This window comes from Mauremys mutica, chromosome 21, assembly GCF_020497125.1.
Source record: "Mauremys mutica isolate MM-2020 ecotype Southern chromosome 21, ASM2049712v1, whole genome shotgun sequence".
Lineage (NCBI taxonomy): Eukaryota > Metazoa > Chordata > Testudines > Geoemydidae > Mauremys > Mauremys mutica.
The window spans coordinates 10,717,039-10,734,053 of record NC_059092.1 but is presented as its reverse complement, the minus strand read 5'-3'; the positions used below and the strand labels follow the sequence as shown (position 1 = coordinate 10,734,053).

The following is a 17,015-nucleotide window of genomic DNA, read 5'->3' as shown; positions in this document are numbered from 1 at the left end:
TTCAGACACTAAGTTGTAGAGTATGCTAATACTTGCAAGTTGAACAAGCCTCTTACCTGTTTAAACATCTCTTCATCCTGGTGAGTTGTTCTCACCAATTCTTGGATGAAGCCAAATGGAAGATTCCTACACAGCATGTATGGTACCAACAGAGACTGCTGCTGCAAAGACCTTTATTCATATTAAAAAAAAAAGTGGGGGGGGGGAAGAGGAGACATCTTTCAGAAAAAACAACTGGTCTCACATTTACTGATACACCCCGATAATGGAATGTCATAACTGAGACAATTACTTCTTTCAGAAGCAACTAACCAAGTCTCCCAAGTCCTTCTACAAAGATAATTCTTCAGGGGATGCTGCTGCCAAAACCCCACTTTGGTCTAATGTGGTTTGAAGAAAACTATGTCCTATTTAAATTAATTGGTTCTCCCCTCTACCTCTCTATACTGAAAAAAACCTTTGTTAGGCTCATCCCAGTGAAGCAAAAGCATTAGGTTTGTTCCACTAATCTCAACCTGTTCATTTTTCCAACTTTAAGGAAAGGTGGAAGTCATAGTATTTTCCAAATTAACACTTACTTTTTGTAAGCACACCCTATGAACTTGAAACTGAATGGTGCCTTTTTCTCTATTACACACAAAAACATAGTTGTTACTCTAGGGTTGTTCATCTATATAAGTGGGTGGCTCACATTTTTGAGAAGCTTATTGAAGCATTTGTTTTGAATAGATACTCGTAAATTACTTGGATTTTAACAAATAGGAAAAAAAATCAGGTCAGTCTTCTACTATGACACGTCCCTTTAAATACTTAGGGCTTGTCTATACCAGAAGTGCTACCAATATAAATCCCCATGTGGACACACTTACTCCAGAGTAAAGGTGACTTTTTTGGTTTAGCTTAAACTGCTTTCAAAGTGACAAACTGAACTAGATAAATGCACTCCTATACTCGAATAGGAGTGTCCACATGAGGGTCATATTGGTGGAATTACAGCAGTTTAAATTCACACCTTCATTTATACTGGTATATCTTCCCATATAGACAAACCCTGAGCCACTGTAATCATAGAATCATAGAACTGGAAGGGACCTCAAGAGGTCATCTAATCTAGTCCCCTGCACTCATGGGAGGATTAAGTATTATACAGACCATTCCTGACAGGTGTTTCTCTAACCTGCTCTTAAAAACCTCCAATGATGGAGATTCCACAACCTCTGTAGGCAATTTATTCCAGTGCTCAACCACCCTGACAGTTATGAAGTTTTTCCTAATGTCCAACCTAACCTCCCTTGCTGCAATGATAGCCCACTACTTCTTGTCCTATCCTCAGAGGTTAAGAACAACAATTTTCTCCCTCCTCCTTGTATCAACCTTTTATGTTCTTGAAAACTGTTATGTCCCCTCTCAGTCTTCTTTTCTAGACTAAACCAACCCAATTTTTTTCAATCATGTTTTCTAGACCTTTAATCATTTTTGTTGCTCTTCTCTGGACTTTCTCCAATTTATCCACATCTTTCCTGCAATGTGGCACCCAGAATGGGACACGATACTTTAGTTGAGGCTTAATCAGCGCAGAGTAGAGTGGAAGAATTATTTCTCTTATCTTGCTTATAACACTCCTGCTAATACATCCCAGAATGATGTTCACTTTTTTTGCAACCGTGTTACACTGTTGACTCATATTTAGCTTGTGGTCCACTATGACTCCCCAGATCCCTTTTCGCAGTACTCCTTCATAGGCAGTCATTTCCCATTTTGTATGTATGTAATGGTATATACTATACATATTTACTGAAAAGGTGTCCCATTTCTGTAGCTGATTTTACTCAATTGTTATCTACTTCTGTAGATATACAAATTCTGTGTTAAATGTGTGTCTATTTCATGACCAACATCAACTTTACTCACCTTGGTTGTGTTAAGGATCCCTGTAGCACCAAAGCAGCATGGGAAATGCACTGTGATCGGATGTTGCTCAGTAACTGGCTAACTGCTGGCTGGCTACACATCTAAGAAGAATAAAAAAATCATTTTGATGCAGAATGAAAACATTCATAGATAAGACATAGGAAATGCAGCGAACAACTTCTGCATTCATGCAATCTAAGCAAACAGATGGCATTGATGGCATATTTCCAGCTAAAGATTCTTCAGATTACATTTAATGAGCTGAACTAAATATTTTCCATTCCACTGTTGTCTACAAGGGAGAAGTTTAGTTTTACGTTAACAGCAAAGGCTGCTGGTCTTAGAGATGCGGTTCTATGTGTAACAAACAATTTAAAGCAAAGGAAAGGGAATAGATAGATACATGTCAGTCCCCAAAACAATGTCAATTTTACAGATATCCAACTAACACAGATGGGGGTTCTGAACACAAACTTAAAAAGGCCAAACAGGAATCTCAGTAGTGAGATTTACAAAACAAAACCTCTCACAAAGCTTTTATAGAGCTATCTGCTGCAAACTATCTTTCCCCTCTAGGCAACGTAAAGTAAGAGAAGACGGTTCGAGACTCAGTGCTGTTGCAAATATGGCTTTACCCTTCTCTACAATACCTTTGGTGCTTTTCTCTCCTCTATTCCAACTCTGTCAAAACACTCAATGAGGTAGTTCAGCATCTCTGTCTCCTTACAAGTTTCAATGCTGAAATGGTCACTGCAGGAATCACAAGCACTTGCTCCAGCAGAGCCTCCCACGCTTTAAAAAAATGGAAAAAAAGAAAATCAAGATGTATATCCCTCTTCTACCAATGTCTTGCATGCTCCCAACTTTTTCTATTAAACAACTTCTTTGTAGCAGAAAACCCCATCCCAACACACCACACTCATGCAGACAAGACCTGTAAAAGTAAGTTTGTTTGTGTGACCTGAGCAGAAGTTGCTAAATGTTTTTGTCCAGATCTTGGGATAGGGCCGTATTCTCACATGACTCACATTCTCTGCTTGCTCAGCAAGCAGCCTAATGCAATTCCTAAAGGGGGATCAAGACGGAGCAGATGTTTGACAGATGGTAAAGGCATGTAACGCTAATGGGCCTTTATAAAAGTGATTCTCAAATTGTGGATTACAGAGGTGAAGCAGCCAGTCTTCAAGCAGTGATGCTTCTAGCTACTTGTACCCTACTCCTGCACTCTTTTTTATGATTCCCAAGTTATCTGACCAGCAACACTGAAAAAGTAACAAAACTCCTCCATACAGCTGCTTCACATTCTCTCTTCGGCATCTACTGTAAATTCAACCACAATCACACTTTTTTTGTATAATTTTTTATTCAGATTTTTCGAGCACACACATTTGGTTAATATAATCAGTCACAGAAGCCATGCTAGTTTCTCCCTATTATATCATGCAACGGAATTTTATTTTTAAGTTACAATTTCACATAGTTTGGCTGGGACTGAAGCGACGTTTACTGGGCTGTAATTCTCTGAATCACAGAAGTGTAAGTCGTTTCCTCCTCCCCATAAGTAAATCCATACATAAGTAGTGTAAGTTTATGTAAGTAAACTGGCTTCTGGTGGCTGCATGTTTTGTTTTTTTAAGATAGGTTCCCCATTTACTTCCCTCCAGCTCTCCAATACAACAGCTCACTTTTAGGAGACTGGTTGTTTTCATTAGCAGCTCAGACACTGCATTCTTTTGTTCTGTCAGAATTCTTGGATATACCACCTGGTCCTGACAACCACATGTGGTGCCTTAGGTTATCAACTAATACCAGCACCTCCTTTTTGATACCTCTATCTCTGATGGTGTCTCATATTTATTGCTTTGGGAAAGGCATTCATCACCACCCTCTATTTTACAGACATGAAAAATGAGAGATGAAGTGACTTGCCCAAGGTTACACAGGAAATCCATGACAGACACAGGAACAGAACCCCTTTCTCCTTGATCCTCTATCCCAAGTCTTTCTTTCTCTCCAATTTAAACTTGGCAATCTTATGTAACATGCAAATCTGTTTATAAAAGTAGTTTACAACTATATAGTCACCATATATAACAAGTTTAAAAAAATAAAAACTTTTAATATGGGTGGTCAAACAGCTATTCTTCACAAGGCCATTTCTCAGGGTCTGTGGGTATGTCTACACAGCAAACAAAAACCCGCAACTGGCCCATACCAGCCAACTTGGGTTCATGGGGCTCAGGCTGCATGGCTGTTTCACTGCTATGTAGACATACCCAGAGACCCAGGGTTTGGGCTGGAGCCCAGGTTCTAGGACCCTGTGGAGTAGGAGGGTTTCAGAGCTCAGGCTCCAACGCAGAAGTCTACACAGCAATGAAACAGCCCCACAAGCCTGAGTCAACTGGCATGGGCCAGCCATGGTTTTTATTTGCCGTATAGACATACCGTCTGTCTCTCGTTGCTAACATCTCCACCCCAATAACCAGTTTAGCCCTACTGACATGTTGTTGTTTCAAGCTTTGATCCAGCGTAAAACTACACATACAAATGCTTTTCTCCATGTAGTCTCTTTCTGGTACTTGGAATTTCTCACCTCCAGCCTGAAAATCACCACCTTTATTTGTACAATATCAACTTCTTTTCAAAAAAGGTTTTTCATGCCACAGTTAGTTACTTTATAGGCAACTTCATTTCAGCAATGGCTGAAATGATTCCTATGCACAGCTGTATATGTTTATTACACAGGCAAAGTGCTTTGGAACTTTCAAAATGAAAGTTGTTGCATAAACGTTGGATTTTCATGTTCATACTTTAAACTGATATTCCACTACAGTCAGTTAAAACGTCAGGACATAACATACCAGCAAAGCCACCTGAAGCGTGGCAGTCCCATAAGATATTACACTGCACAAATTGTGTTAACTGACATCTGGGCTACGTTTTCAATAGCACAGGTGTAAGATTTGAAATTAATGCAAAGGGTGAAAATAACACAGAATTCCCTGTACATAAACTGCAAAACTTTAATCTGAATAAAATATTTCTCCTGAAATCACTCAGTGTGGATTGGAAGATAGGAGTTTATTCAACTCACCTCTCTGAGAATCTTCCAACAACTATTTATTAAATCTACAGCTTTTAACTTTGTCACAATAGTTATGTTCTAATGTTCCACCATGGACAACCACAGACATAAGAGCTGGAAAGGTCTTGTAGGACTTTCCTCCGCTCCTGTGCAGGACTGGATTTCTCCCTACATAGCACTTTCCAGTTCTGAGTCTAGTCTAGTTTTAGAAGTCCCAAGCAGTGGGTGCTTCCACCCGCTTCTCTTGGGAGGATACTTCAAATCCTAATTAGATATCCTTAATTTAGGAATTTTTTAAAATTAATATTCAGAATAAATTCTCCTTTTAAAAAGTCTCATTGCTCTTTGTTATACTCAAGATATAAGCACTCTATCTGGAATACACGAGATAATAAGCACAACGTTGCAAGCATCATGATTAGATTTTTATTGCTATGACGAAGCCTTTACAGTATCCTAAGACAGATCAGCAGCTGGCCACCATCAGCTTGGGTCAGGAAACTGAAGATGGGTGTAAAGTACTCAATATGCTAGAAATGTTATAGAGCTATTTTCCAAAGAACTCCCCTTCTCCAAAGGGCATGCTTCCCATATACTATTCCCATATCCATCTTCTAATTTGGCTAAGTGCAAAAGAAAAGAATAGATGACAAATATGTTTCTTGTAGATATTTTTTAATGGGAATAATGGAACCAATATCACCAGGGCCAGACCAGGAACACAGATCACCTAGAACTGAGCAACACGCATTCAGGGAGTTGTTTATTTTTTTCATTTCAGAAGTTGCATCCTACAGCAAAAATGTTTCAAAGGAAGTTGAGAGACTGTGATACACATTCAGCCATTTGCTGTTATTATTCTCCAGCTACACATACACAGAAGATCCTAACCCTTCATTGTCATTCCTAGAAGCATCTCCTGCCTGGCCCATTCAATATTCAACGAAGTATAATATATTCGCAAGGCTAATGGGTAATCTTCACATGCAGTGAATATATCCATTCTCATTTCAGTGCCATATAAACTGAAGAAATTCACAATGGGATGGCCATGTCTTTGATCTCTTTCTCCCCAACTTTGTCCCAACTGTATCAGTCTTCACCACCCCATCTCCACCGGCTGCTGATTTCTACTTGTGCACTTGAGAATCAGGTAACATGTGCTTCACAGATTAGAGGACAGATGCTCAGTTGGAGTAAATTGCTGTAGCTCCATTAACTTCAACAGAACTGCACCAATTTATATCAGTTGAGGATCTGGCTCTGTCTTTTACTCTTCACTAACCTCTGTCCTCATTTTCAAGTATTCAGAAGAAGGGCTTGTGCAGGAGGTAGCACTGACTTTAAAGGATGTAGTTTTTGATGAGCAATATTCCTCATATCATGCATCCAGTAAGGAGTTCCACTTACATGTCTGTTTCAGACTTTGTGGTCATTAAACCTGAAGGGCAACATGACTAACATTTCCTTTATTCTGAGTCATCTCTTTTAAAAAAAGAACTGGTTAAGTAGGACTCATTATGTATGTTTATCCTTCATCTCCCATTAAGACCTGTCCAAGTTATCTCCTCCTTTACTTATTTCCAAAGTGCCACTGAAGAACGCTTAAAGCTCCACAAACTGTTAGTTCCTAGAGCACCCAAACATGCAAGTTACATTCTATTTCTCCAATACCTGGACCCAAACTGGACACAAGAAAAATCACCATCTTCGTTTTCTTCATCACTACTGTCCCCAGACACATCAGAAACGGCAAGGAAGAGGAGGGAGAAAGGGTTGTCGTATATACTACCGCAACAAAAGCAAAAAAGGCCATCAGAGAACAAAACAGATTTTAAAAATGAAAAGACAGCAGGAAAAGTAAAACTGCTATAGTTCTCCTTTATAAATTATCTGTCAAAAGTCATCCTAAACATGCAGCAAACAATGGTTAATACAATCCATGACATTAGAAAAATCAAAATTAAGCTAACATGCTCTATGACGCTACTGACTATGAGCTAGTCACATACCAAAATAAAAACATTCATACACAACTAATGAAGTAAACGAGAGTCTTTAGAAAAATTACAGCATAAATGGAAGCCCTTCGATCTCACTGAATACTAAAGATCAGAGCTCTGAGCTGCTCAACTGAACCACAGCATTTGCAGAGCAAAATGAGAGCACCAAAAAGGTTGTTTGTTGGTTTCTCCCTCCTGCAGAGGCGGGGGATCCTGGAAGCAGCTAGTGGAGGGCCAGCACAGTAGTTAGTACCTGTCTTTGCTGACAAAGAGACACTAATCTATCATTTAAATCTGTCAAATCTGACATACTCCAGCAAGCAAGAGCATTCAACAAACCAACTGAAGATCTACACCAAGTTAATTACAAAGCAGGAGACCTCTTTGATAGACTATCCAGCATGAGTGACTGAACTGCAATTTAAACCAAAGGAAGAGAGTTTACCAGTGGGGGAGGGTGCGGGGGAAGGAGAATAAAAGGAAGGGGAAATATATAACGATATTGCTACCTTTATGCCAATTACGTTAAATATCAAATACCTACAGAAAAAGGTTTAGTACTTTGGCAGCCAGGGCTTGTTAGCAAGTCAATATATTAGCAAGTCAACGTATTAGCTCAACACCAACAGAAAAATCAACACTAGGTAAGTAGAGTAAGCTCAGTACAGAGACAAGTTCTTCCAAATGGCATAAATGCACCACACCCTGCACTGCATATGTAATAGATACTGTTTGTGCTTGTGAATTACCTAGATGGAATCCTGTTTAGGAAAGAAGAACGCCTGCTCAAGGTACCGGGCAAAGCAGTGGACAAAGGTGGGCCCATTGTTGTGGGCCTCTGTCTGGACGAGCTGACTGGCACAGCTTGAGGACTGGTAGCCATGACTGGAGGACTTGGTGAGCTAGCTGGGATGGAGATATTCAAGGAGCGTGGGATATGAGAAGCTGAAAAGCCCCAGGGGTGGGTGATGGTATATGGGTGGTACCTCGGAGAGGAGGGCTGGACTCCAGAAGGACTTGCTGCTGTGAGATGAGGGCTGACAGAAATGGAAGGCACAGATGTGATGGCAAGTGAACTGGCTGGTGGGGTAACAGATGAACCAGTCATTGGCACATGGCTTGAGAAATGGTTACTAGGAGCTGGACTAATCCCATAGAGACTAAATCAATTAAAGTGGGAAAAGGAAAAAAAGCAGCCATTTAGGATACATAGAAGAAGGGCAAGAGAGACAAAATGAACAACAGAAACACCCTACTACTATTAACCAATCAGTATATGAATATTCCACGTAACACATCACATACAATGCTTTTACCTACTGATTCTCATTTTAGGCTATTTGCAATATTTAAACAATGTATCGATTTCATTGCTTGGATTATACATTTAACAGTTAACCCAGGTGAGGATCTGGCTCTTAAGTCAGTGAGGCTCCAATTACTTCATAGACTCAGATTCTAAAAGTCAGAAGGGACTACCATGATTATCTAGTAGTCTGACCTCCTGCACAGTGCAGTCCACAGAACCTTGACCACTCACTCCTGCAATAGACCCCTCACCTCTGGCTGAGTTACTGATGTCCTCAAATCATGATTTAAAGACTAAGTTACAGAGAATCCACCATTTACACTAGTTTAAATCGGAAAGTGATCATTCCTCATGCTGCAGAGGAAGGCTGAAAAAAACCCCCAGTGTCTCTGCCAATCTGACGTAGGGGAAAATTCCTTCCCAACCCCACGTATGGGGATTGGTTGGACCCTGAGCATATGGGAAAGACCTACCAACTGCACAGCTGGGAAGGAATTCTCTGCAACTCAGAGCCCTTCTCATATAGTGTCCCATGACTGGCTGTTGGAGATATTTGCTGCCACAGATCAGCTACATGCCACTGTAGACTATCCCATCATACCTCCCACTCCATACACTTATCAAGTTCAGTCTTGATGCCAGTTAGATTTTTTTGTCCCCACTACTCCCTTTGGAAGGCTGCTCCAGAACTTCACTTCTCTGATGGTTAGAAACCTTTGTCTAATTTCAAGCCTAATCTTGTTGATAGCTAGTTTATATCCATTTCTCTTCAATGGAGCTGTATCAATTTACATCAGTTGAGGATCTGGCCTTCATTACCAAATGTGGATGTAACCACGGAAGTCCAGTCAAGAAGGCGGAAGAACATGCTGGTGCAGCAGGATGAAGCATATTTTTAATCCTCTATACTTGCTGCTTTTGTGGCATTTCTAAGCCCATATGAAGCAGAGGACATTAAATGCAAGAACTCTGGATTTGTTTACACTACAGAAGCATAACTATGGCACTGTAGCTATGCTGCTGTAACCCCATAGTTAGGCACTACAGCAATGGAAGGTGTTGTTCTGTCACTGTAGTAACTCCACCGCTTTGCGGTAGCGAGGTTGACAGAAGCATTCTTCTGTTGAGCTATCTGGGTCTACACCAGAGGTTAAGCCGGAATGGCTACATAAGGGAATGTCATTTTTCATACTCCTTGAGCTACTGTTATGTCAATCTACCTTTCAAGTGTAAATCAAGCCTAAGGCTCACCCTTACCAACACTTACAAAATCAACATTCTAGTGTACCCAAAGTTACCTGGATAAAGAGCTGGAACCAAAGGAGCCCACATTACAGAATATAGGACTTGTTCCTGGGTTAGAGCCAGTGTTTAGAATCAGATTTCTGTCAGGTGACCGGGCAGCTGCTGCAATTGGCTGGGATGTGGCTGTCAGGCTGGCAAATGGGTTTTCGTCCCTCGACTGGGTGGACATCATCAGAACTTCCATTAAAATCTGGCCAATCAAGTCCTTAAAATCTGAGAACACTGAAGAGGACAGCAAGAAAATTAGGGACCGCTGTGGTGATGAGGATTCTCCTGAGGGACCTCGGTGGTTAACCCAACAAAAACATTTTCTTCTATTTCCATAAATTAAATGCTATTGTTGCCGATAGCAATAGACTAGGTTACTTTATTTTAACAAAAATTTATCATTTGGTCTCTATCATCTCAGGTTTTGAGAAAACAGCAACATGCAAGCTCAAGGTTTGTGGAAAATGCAAAGAACTGTGCATGGTCTAATGTCATTATTGTGGACATTACAGATAATTTTCTTTTTAAACTCTCTTGTATTTTCCTTTCTTTTGTTGAGTTAGGTCACAGAATGTCACAAGGAAAAGCAAACACAAGTTTAAATTACCAATGAAGTGTTTTGGTATCTAGTAATCGGTCATTTATATCTGACAAAATGACAATCAACCTAATAAAGAGATAGCAGACTTCCTTAGTTTTATCAAATGAACAGCAGCCATATCTATTATAATGCAATCCTGAATACTTCAATTTAAAAGGGTTCCTGAAAGATTCAAAAGCATGGCAACGCTGGCACAATAGTTTCCTAATAACAGATTGATCAATTTTGTTAAGGCAGTTGACTTCAATGGGAGTTGCTGGTGCTCAGCACCTTGCAGGATCTCGCCTTTGTCCATGTATTGTGGCCCCATTGTAACGGCATCTGCTGATGACAAATGTATTTTGTGCTCAATAACTTCTGCATCAAGCAAAGAATGCAGCCAGAAAAGCTCAAGCATCACTGCAGCATCAGTTATATGACTGCAGCCGAACAAAAAGCTAGGGATGAAGCTGGACAACAAGTCAGCCACATCATCTTAATGTTTGAAAATGATGACATGACTCCTCCAATTTGTTCTTTCATACCCTAACTAGCACAATGGGAACAGCTGAAGTTCCTACCTTCTTTTGGGTTCTGCTTAAATTGCTCAGAGAACGAAGTGAGGAAGATGACGTCTCTGTCTCGGTCCTTCCAGGATACTCTGAAGATCTTACAGACCAGCTGTAAGGCCTGCTCCTCGGATACTTCAGATCCTGATGGAGGCTCCTTGTTGAGGGAAGAGGGAAACATTTTTTGCATTAATTTTGGTTTGGCTTATGCAAGTCAAAGTTTCAACAGGCACAATACGACACCTTAAATCAGCTCTGGTGGCAAAAGGACACAGGACAAACAAAATCCAACACTTATTATCCATTGATTCTGTAAAGAAAACGTTCTGCAAGGCTTCTTGCATGTCAGTTTGAAAGCCACAACTAGATTCTGAAAGCAGATTATGTGTGCTTATGAAAGGACAGTCATACCAGTATCAGAAAATATTTCAAAAAGAAAAAATTATACAAAGAGTTATAGGAGAAATGAAATGATATCACACACCTATATGGCGCAAAGCAACTGGCATACATCATACTAGAAAATAGTGTGGGAGGAAGAAAAATTTTAGCCTGGATATTGGCGCAACTCTACTCTTACAAGGAGTTCTATGTTGATTTTAATTTTATTTAACGTCTACCCAGAGCAGACAGGACCTCCATTTTTTAAGATTTCATCTCAAAAAGAAAACCTAAAGATTTTCCCCTCTTTTTAATCCCAGTCTTTGTTTTACCAAAAAAAGACCAACAAAAATAATTGTGTCCATACAGCAGTTAAAAACCATTTCCAGTTAGCTGGCTTGCAGAAGGTTAAATACAGAGGAACGCTCTTTATTCATGGCCAGATCCCAACTCTTTGAAGTCAGTGGGAGTACTTCCATTGACTTCAATGGGAGTAGGAGCAGTCTCACGGCACAAGTCAGCATCTCTTAAAAAACTTAATTCTACACGGAAGTTCCACTGTAATTGACATTGCAGTTTGCACACTGTGATGCCTGGAAGCAACTGGGGATTTCCAGTTGCTAGATGAGACCTGAGTGAATGTAAATAGGTCCCAGCATAGTTAATAAGTACTTTGTCAAACAGAGAATACAAGAAAAAAATAAACTGAGAAAATTAATCCTGGTACCAAGTGAAAACTTTTGGTCATAACACTTGGGGAGAGCTCCTACAAACTGCTGCTTGCTCGATTTAGCTTTTGTTTCACCCAGCCCCAAGGCTTTGCCTCTTTCTAAAAAGAGGAAAGAGCAGGACAAAGTACTCAAGGGCCTGCCTCATTCCTCTCCTCCCTTCACTTAGTAAAGTCATGTTAACTATACTCAATTCCAAGGCAAAAAACTTCTCTGCAGTTACTCCCCTCAAAAAGTTGTCACCATAAATAATTGCCAACACAAGGAATGAATTACAGTGGTTTTACAAAGGTGATGCCAGATTTTGGGAAGCATAGATGGAAAAGTAGCTCAAGAAATAAGGGAAGCAAGTTTCAAATAATCGTCATCTGCAAAAAGGGAGGGATTGAGGTGTTTAAAAACCTTTCCAGAACATATATACAACCAGCAATCTTTGTTCTCCATCATGGCTGGCATGGCTAACTGTAATTAGACATAAGCATCACTCAAGAACACTGAAAATACTTGTTGCATAAAGGTCAGTGGTTTCTGCCTAAAATTATCTTTTTTTCTCTAACACTTCCCAGCAAGAACCCTGCACTTGGAGCTCTATGATGTAGGGCACATTCCACCAGTTCCCAAACACCTTTTGTTGGGACACACTGGTCACTGGATTGGTGACTGGACCATCCTCATCCCACTCTTCCTTATTCCATAGACTCATAGACTTTAAGGTCAGAAGGGACCATTATGATCATCTAGTCTGACCTCCTGCACAATGCAGGCCACAGAATCTCACCCACCCACTCCTGTAACAAACTCTTAATCTATGTCTGAGTTACTGAAGTCCTCAAATTGTGGTTCCATCACACCACAACCCAACACACTTGTTGCCATCTTTCCTATTCTCTTTCCTTCTTGTCGGCAAATGCTGACTTTTTAATGGCAACAACTGCAGCTACTGACTTAAGCAATACAATTCACCTGAGGTGGTCTGCATTGGAATAGCTTGAACCCATATGCCTTTGTTCTCATTTTACCGTACATCAGTTTCCAATACATGCTAAATTTGTCAATTACACAAAGTAAAAGGGCCAGATCATATCACAATGACAAAACCCCAGCAAATGTGATTTTAAGCCATACCAGTTAAGAGATGGAAAATGCCTGTTGGATCAAAGCCCATTCTCCTGGAAGAGTATGGGATAGTTATCAGAGAGAACACATCAGGTATTCAGCTGATATTGAGCTTTTTAAAAAGGATCAGGATAAGTCAGTATCTTCTGAAGAAGTTGTTCTCTTTAAAAAAGAAAGGTTGGCAGAGGAGGGAGAAAATTCAAACTGGAAAAAAACTGAAAAATAATTTTAAAAAAATCTGACAGGTTAGCACTCAAGATCCAGCAGGGATTGCCTCACTTTCTTTACCACTCCCACAGAAGTTATCTACCACTATTGTTTCCCATTTTTCCATCCCTCCTCTGCAGCCAAGAAACAATACACAGGACTACGGACCTCAAATAATCTAGAAGCCTGGGCAGGATACAATAACTTAGTGTGAATTCAATTAACAACTGTAAGGCATGTAAAATTAAACTGGTACTATTTCTATTTCACACAACACAAGACCCTGTAGGGAACTAAACCCCAAACTCTTCTGCTTCCTTTTCATACAAACAAAAAGGCTTCAATACTGATATCAAAATATTGAAGTTATTCTAAAATAATGCCCACATTTTGCATGCAGAAGGAAGGCAAGGAAATTTCCTACTTATAAATTGGGTTTGGGGTGCCTCCTTTCCAATTCATTCACTCAGAGTAGTCAGAAGGCTAAAGAGGAATCAAGCCAAGTTTGCAAAGCTTCTTCGTACTCTCCACTGAGCTCCCCCATTCAAGCCGCCCTTGATTTGAAACTACTTATTTCACAGCAGCACAATGGAAGCTGTTTGACCGCCTGGCTTGCAACCACCGACTGCTCAGAAAAATAAGTTCTGCATCAGGGTTATTGCAACATGGCTCGAAGCCAGACTTTCACCAACTGAGCTTATTACTGAAAATGCAGAGGTAAACAAAGGCTTAGGGCTTGGCTACACTTGAGAGTTACAGCGCTGGTGGTGGCTTTACTGCGCTGTAACTACTCCCCGTCCACACTGGCAAGGCACATACAGCGCTGTATCTCCCTGGCTACAGCGCTGGCTGTACTCCACCTCGGCCTGGGGAATAACGACTATAGCGTTGGGGGTGTCAGTGTAAACAGTGATTAATCTTACTATGCTGTAACTGACCTCCGGAACCTTCCCATAATGCTTTTTAAGTAAAGATAACACTCTTTGTTTTGTTGTGATGCCTCTCTTTGTTTTGTTGTGAACTCGGGGCTCCCGGAGCTGCTTATCTAAAAAACAAACACAGCTACTGTTTGCTCGAGCAGAGGCAGGGACGGGGGATCCCCTAGTGTTTGCTTGAGGAGAGAAGCAGCCCGGAGTGGGGGTCTGTTTTGGAGCAGCTGCTTATCTGGTCTGAAGGCTATTTGCATTTAGTGAATGAGAGAGGGGTGGGGGAAGGGGTTGAAACTTTTAAAATGATTGAAGATTGGTGCTGTGTATCTTCAAGTCCTTAGAACTTGCAAGGCAGGGAGCTGACAGTGTCAGCTCCAAAAATCCACTCTCTCTCTCTCTCCTCCACGCTCCCTGTCACACACCACCCCACCCCCCTCTTTTGAAAAGCACACTGCAGCCACTTTAACCCTGGGATAGCCGCCCATAATGCACCACTCCCAACACCACTGCAAATGCTGCAAATGTGGCCACACTGCAGCGCTGGTAGCTGTCAGTGTGGCCACACTGCAGCGCTTTCCCTACACAGCTGTACGAAGACAGCTTTAACTCCCAGCACTGTACAGCTGCAAGTGTAACCAAACCCTTAGAAGGAGCACTGCAAAAATGGTGTCGGAAGCCTCTCCACACCCACATTAAGGCCGCATTTCTATCATCGGACCCAGAGTCAAGTGATAACTTTGGAGTGAATCTGAGCTTTGGGTCTGGTTCCCCCATTCTGCTCTTCAGGGTCCCATCCCTTGTCTAGATGGGTGGGAGAGCTAGCTGCTCTTTTCTCTCTTTTGTAATAAATAATAATTGATAATAATACCTAACTCATATAGTGTTTTTCATTAGGAGATCTGAAAGTGCTTTACAAAGGAGAACATGGTCTTCAAAATTATATCAGTTATTTCCTGTAACAAATGTTTGGTATGATCTAATCTCATCGCAGAAAAATCAGATTTTAACTAATTTTATTGCAAGGTATAATCTCCCTCCCGAGGTCTCTTGAGAGCATTTTTCCAGAGTCCATCAACTGGATTGCTGAAGCTATTGTGCAGAAAACACTCTGAGACCATCCAGTTGCTTACTACAAAAGTTCATTAACTCATGAGTTCTGTCTTTTTTAGGTTTGACCAGGGAATCTGAGGAAGGGAGAGTAGTCAGATGAAGCCTAAAGGCTGAGTACTTCCCCTCAAAAACATCTATGTGGCACAAAGGTGAATGATCCAATGGAAGACAGATTAAGAGAAATACTGTATATTGTTCTTCCACCAATCTGACTATTGTTCCACATCCTTTGGGGGGGGCCTACCAAAGATTGATTCTGATTAGGGACGTTTCTCTAAGTCTGATTTAAAACTTCTAGAGGTAAAAGGGAAAGCAAGACATCTGCACAGAAAAATTAAGGAGAGCAAAGCCAGTACCATAATGCTCATCTATTAGTCCATCTGCCTCACTAATACAAGTAAAAGGCAGTAGACTGAGTCTAAGCCAAAGTCTTTGTAAAACAAATTTAATACTTTATGAAACAGTAGCATGCATTACATTAAACAACAAAACAGTCGTGCTTTAAATTTCAACATTAAGTTGCATAATCCAAGTAAGCTCGCTAATAAAATGCAAGAGCTAAAGGTCACAGTACAGAGTTTCTACATCTGGCCTGATGAAAGAGACTCTAGGACTAGCCAACCTTATCAGTCAGGCTCCTTTTCTCTCTGCGATCGCTCTCATCGACCTCCATGTTCTCTATTCCTGAATCTACATCCACCTGGGACATACTGTAAGAGGAAAGAACAGAAGAGCCCATTAACTGCTGGAAACCCAAAGACAGTTCTTTATGAAGATGCTGACTGAAGGAGTGTTCTCTTAAATGGAAACTGCTCAGGAAATAGGACGGATGCACGGGAATAGCCAGATCCATAAATGTGGCAATTAAAAGTTACTAGCCAGTAAATGGGTCTTTGGGGTCTGCCTCTCATATTATGTTTGCTTTAAACACAAGAAATATGACACTGAATTTCTTAAGCAGGCAAAGAAAAATATATACTGTAGGAAATAATACATTTTAAACTTGACCTTTAACACGGCTGGGAGTGGAAGATAAAGAGTGTATTTTCTTTGTACATATTTAGATGGCCTGTAGTGCAGTACCTGCCTGGTAGTATAAGCAGCGTTCTTTACCTTTTCTCACAGGAGACACTATCAATATCCATGCTCTGGGATCGGGAGAGAGACTGAGATTGTGTTTCAAGGCTGTTAGATGGGGAACTGCTGAGCGAACTCACTCCTTCGCTGCTCTGGCTTCGGTGGGCTACTCCTAAAGAAAAGCAATAACCAGATTAGTGCTGCAGAGATGGGAAGCCACCACATAATTATCCAGTGAGGTCCATGTAGTTTTTTGCAATCATTTCTTAATCCAGCTATTAAGGATTCCAGGTAATGCATTATAAATATTGTTGCCACTGAATTACTCTATGGCCTCAGGAAGTTTGTCTGTCTGTACTTCCTCTTCCCTGTCTGTAGAAGTAGAGGTCAGAATGCTTACCTGCAGCATGAACAAGAGAATGGAAGCTTAATTCATGTCTGTGAGATGCTCAGGGTTCCCTCTAAGAAAAGCACTGTTTGATTTTAAATAAACTCTTTGTTCTCTGTGCATCTGAGTGACATATGGAGCTGTAGTAATTTTATGTTTTAACTGTACCAAGCTTTACATAGTAGCAAGATTTACATGTTGGCAGTGATTTACACCAGAGCTCAAAAAGAGGGCTACAGGAATTTTTCCTTCTTTTCCAACATGCTCAGGTAAGAAATGTGGATATGTCAAATACACTTATCCAGCTCAATAACACCCTTCTCCCATCT

General features: G+C 40.7%; 1 protein-coding gene across 2 annotated transcripts in view; it reads right to left on the bottom strand.

Annotated features, from left to right (window-relative positions):
* Positions 1 to 17,015, bottom strand: part of UBE4B (ubiquitination factor E4B) — a 63,034-nt gene that overhangs the window by 26,430 nt on the left and 19,589 nt on the right. For both annotated transcript variants that reach the window (XM_044996394.1, XM_044996395.1), the window contains exons 3-9: positions 16,335 to 16,470; positions 15,844 to 15,931; positions 10,763 to 10,907; positions 9,607 to 9,835; positions 2,562 to 2,703; positions 1,912 to 2,012; positions 57 to 171 (exon numbers count right to left, since the gene is read on the bottom strand). In XM_044996394.1, the coding sequence (XP_044852329.1) occupies positions 57 to 171; positions 1,912 to 2,012; positions 2,562 to 2,703; positions 9,607 to 9,835; positions 10,763 to 10,907; positions 15,844 to 15,931; positions 16,335 to 16,470 (956 nt within the window). The remainder of the gene's footprint in view (positions 1 to 56; positions 172 to 1,911; positions 2,013 to 2,561; positions 2,704 to 9,606; positions 9,836 to 10,762; positions 10,908 to 15,843; positions 15,932 to 16,334; positions 16,471 to 17,015) is intronic.